General features: G+C 46.8%; 1 protein-coding gene across 1 annotated transcript in view; it reads right to left on the bottom strand.

Annotated features, from left to right (window-relative positions):
* HDGFL3 (HDGF like 3) overlaps window positions 1-1,776 on the bottom strand; it is an 18,297-nt gene that overhangs the window by 14,676 nt on the left and 1,845 nt on the right. Inside the window, exon 2 of the mRNA XM_010171399.2 lies at window positions 543-619. Coding sequence (XP_010169701.2) covers window positions 543-619 — 77 coding nt within the window. The remainder of the gene's footprint in view (window positions 1-542; window positions 620-1,776) is intronic.

Here is a 1,776-nt window from a genome sequence, read left to right as displayed (position 1 = left end):
TTCCCTATGGGCTCAGTCAGCTCAGTTCTCCTCTCACTTCTGAAAGCTCCATCCTACAACATCCCCAGCAAAAATCTCCAAGGAACACATATATTTTAAAGCTACGTGAGGCCTGCGTGAGACTCTGGGGTCTGCCTCCTTTCATTTCACAAACTACCAAGTGAGTTCTCACACAGGACACAAACCCAAATGTGTCTGAAAACAACAGCCTGATCTCTGCTATCATGTACATCCAAGTAAAAACATTCTGCTCCTGTATCCGCATTCAGATGACCCTCTACTAAATTTATGCTGACACTTTTCTTTACAGGAAACACAGGCTTTGGTTATTCCTTATGCTTAGATCACCCACGCAGCAGCATTCCCACCTAATTTCGGGTTTCACTTCCATGTGTTAATACAAAGGAGTTGGGCTTGTAGGACCTATCTCTAGGCTCCCAATGACTTCAGTCAGGACTTGTTCCAATAAAATCAGTGGAGATGATGTTAGCAGCAGTGGAAGAAGAGATTTGCAAAGGAAAAGATCAAGCTCATTCACTTACGTTTCATGAGTCCCGAAAAAGAAGATGGGGTATTTATTTGCTGGAGGCTTCACGGCTCCTTCAGGGAGTTCATCAATCTGTGAGACAGAAATGGAAAAGGGATTATTCCCAAATGTGGTGTCCCTCATCCAAGAATCTTTCCCAAGCCGTGGAAGTACTAGTGCAGATATCCTGCACTCCAGGGAGGTCTCCCTGTGTGCTGGGGTGGGGAAGGGAAGATGGCTGCAGGTCACACAAAGTCAGCATATGGCAGAAACACTACAGGGAGACAACAGAAGACCAGGGAACAGACCAAAAGTTTTAATGATTTCATGGGCATTATAATATACAAAGGCAATAAAATAAAGTCTGCTTAATTTAAGTGTTAACTTCAGATGCTGCCCCATCAAAGGCACTGAAGCCCAGAGGGTAATCCTGTCTGTCTCACACAGCCACCTAAATAACTTCTGCAACAAATGGGAAACAGATGGCAGCTCTGAGCCTCTGCAGCCAGAGAACCGGACAATCTCCCATCGGTGCTTCCTGGTGGTGATGGTGGTACCCAGTGTAAGACACGTAACGCACACCAGGGAGGAGGTCCTGGGACTCTCCTTCTCCTGCAGCATCCTAGTAACTGCTTTTGGTCACCGCTCCCCTTACTCCATCTCTTCTTTCACATTTTATCCCTGGCCTCATATTTCTCAAGACACAGCTGCAGAGCAGCTAAGGGAGGGATGGGTGAGGGTGTTCTCCAGAGACATAGCCAGGATGGGGACAAACTCCTCAGGCTGAGCAGTGCCTAGACCCACTGTGTATGAGTGAGAGTGTTGGTCGTGGGGCAGGAGGTTAGGCCCATGGCTTAGTCTTGTCCATATCTCATTTTTCAGTCCTCTGCAACAGAATTAACAGAGTCCAGGTGCCTACCCATATAAACCAGCACAGCTTTAAATAAGATCTAAGTGCCTGCCTTCCCCGAAATGGCACTTCTGAGCATATGTGGGCATCTAAAATTAAGTGTCCAGAGAACTCTCTGGCTACGAGTGAGCTGATGAATCTAAATATCTATAGGGCAACACCAGAGAGCAGGTGAATGGCTGCCTGGGTCTTAGGCAACTCAATCTCAACATAAGCGTATTGAATCCTGCCAGATGTCACTGGAACCGAGAGCAAAGTGCTAACATACCAATGATATACAAAATCTGCTCCTCAGCAGAGCACAGGGATGGAACCTGCATATTTTCACTCAGGAGGCCAG

The sequence above is a fragment of the Antrostomus carolinensis genome, unplaced genomic scaffold (assembly GCF_000700745.2).
Source record: "Antrostomus carolinensis isolate BGI_N321 unplaced genomic scaffold, ASM70074v2 scaffold32597, whole genome shotgun sequence".
NCBI classification, from domain to species: Eukaryota; Metazoa; Chordata; class Aves; order Caprimulgiformes; family Caprimulgidae; genus Antrostomus; species Antrostomus carolinensis.
The sequence above is the reverse complement of the archived record's forward strand: the minus strand, read 5'-3'. Positions and strand labels throughout refer to the sequence as shown.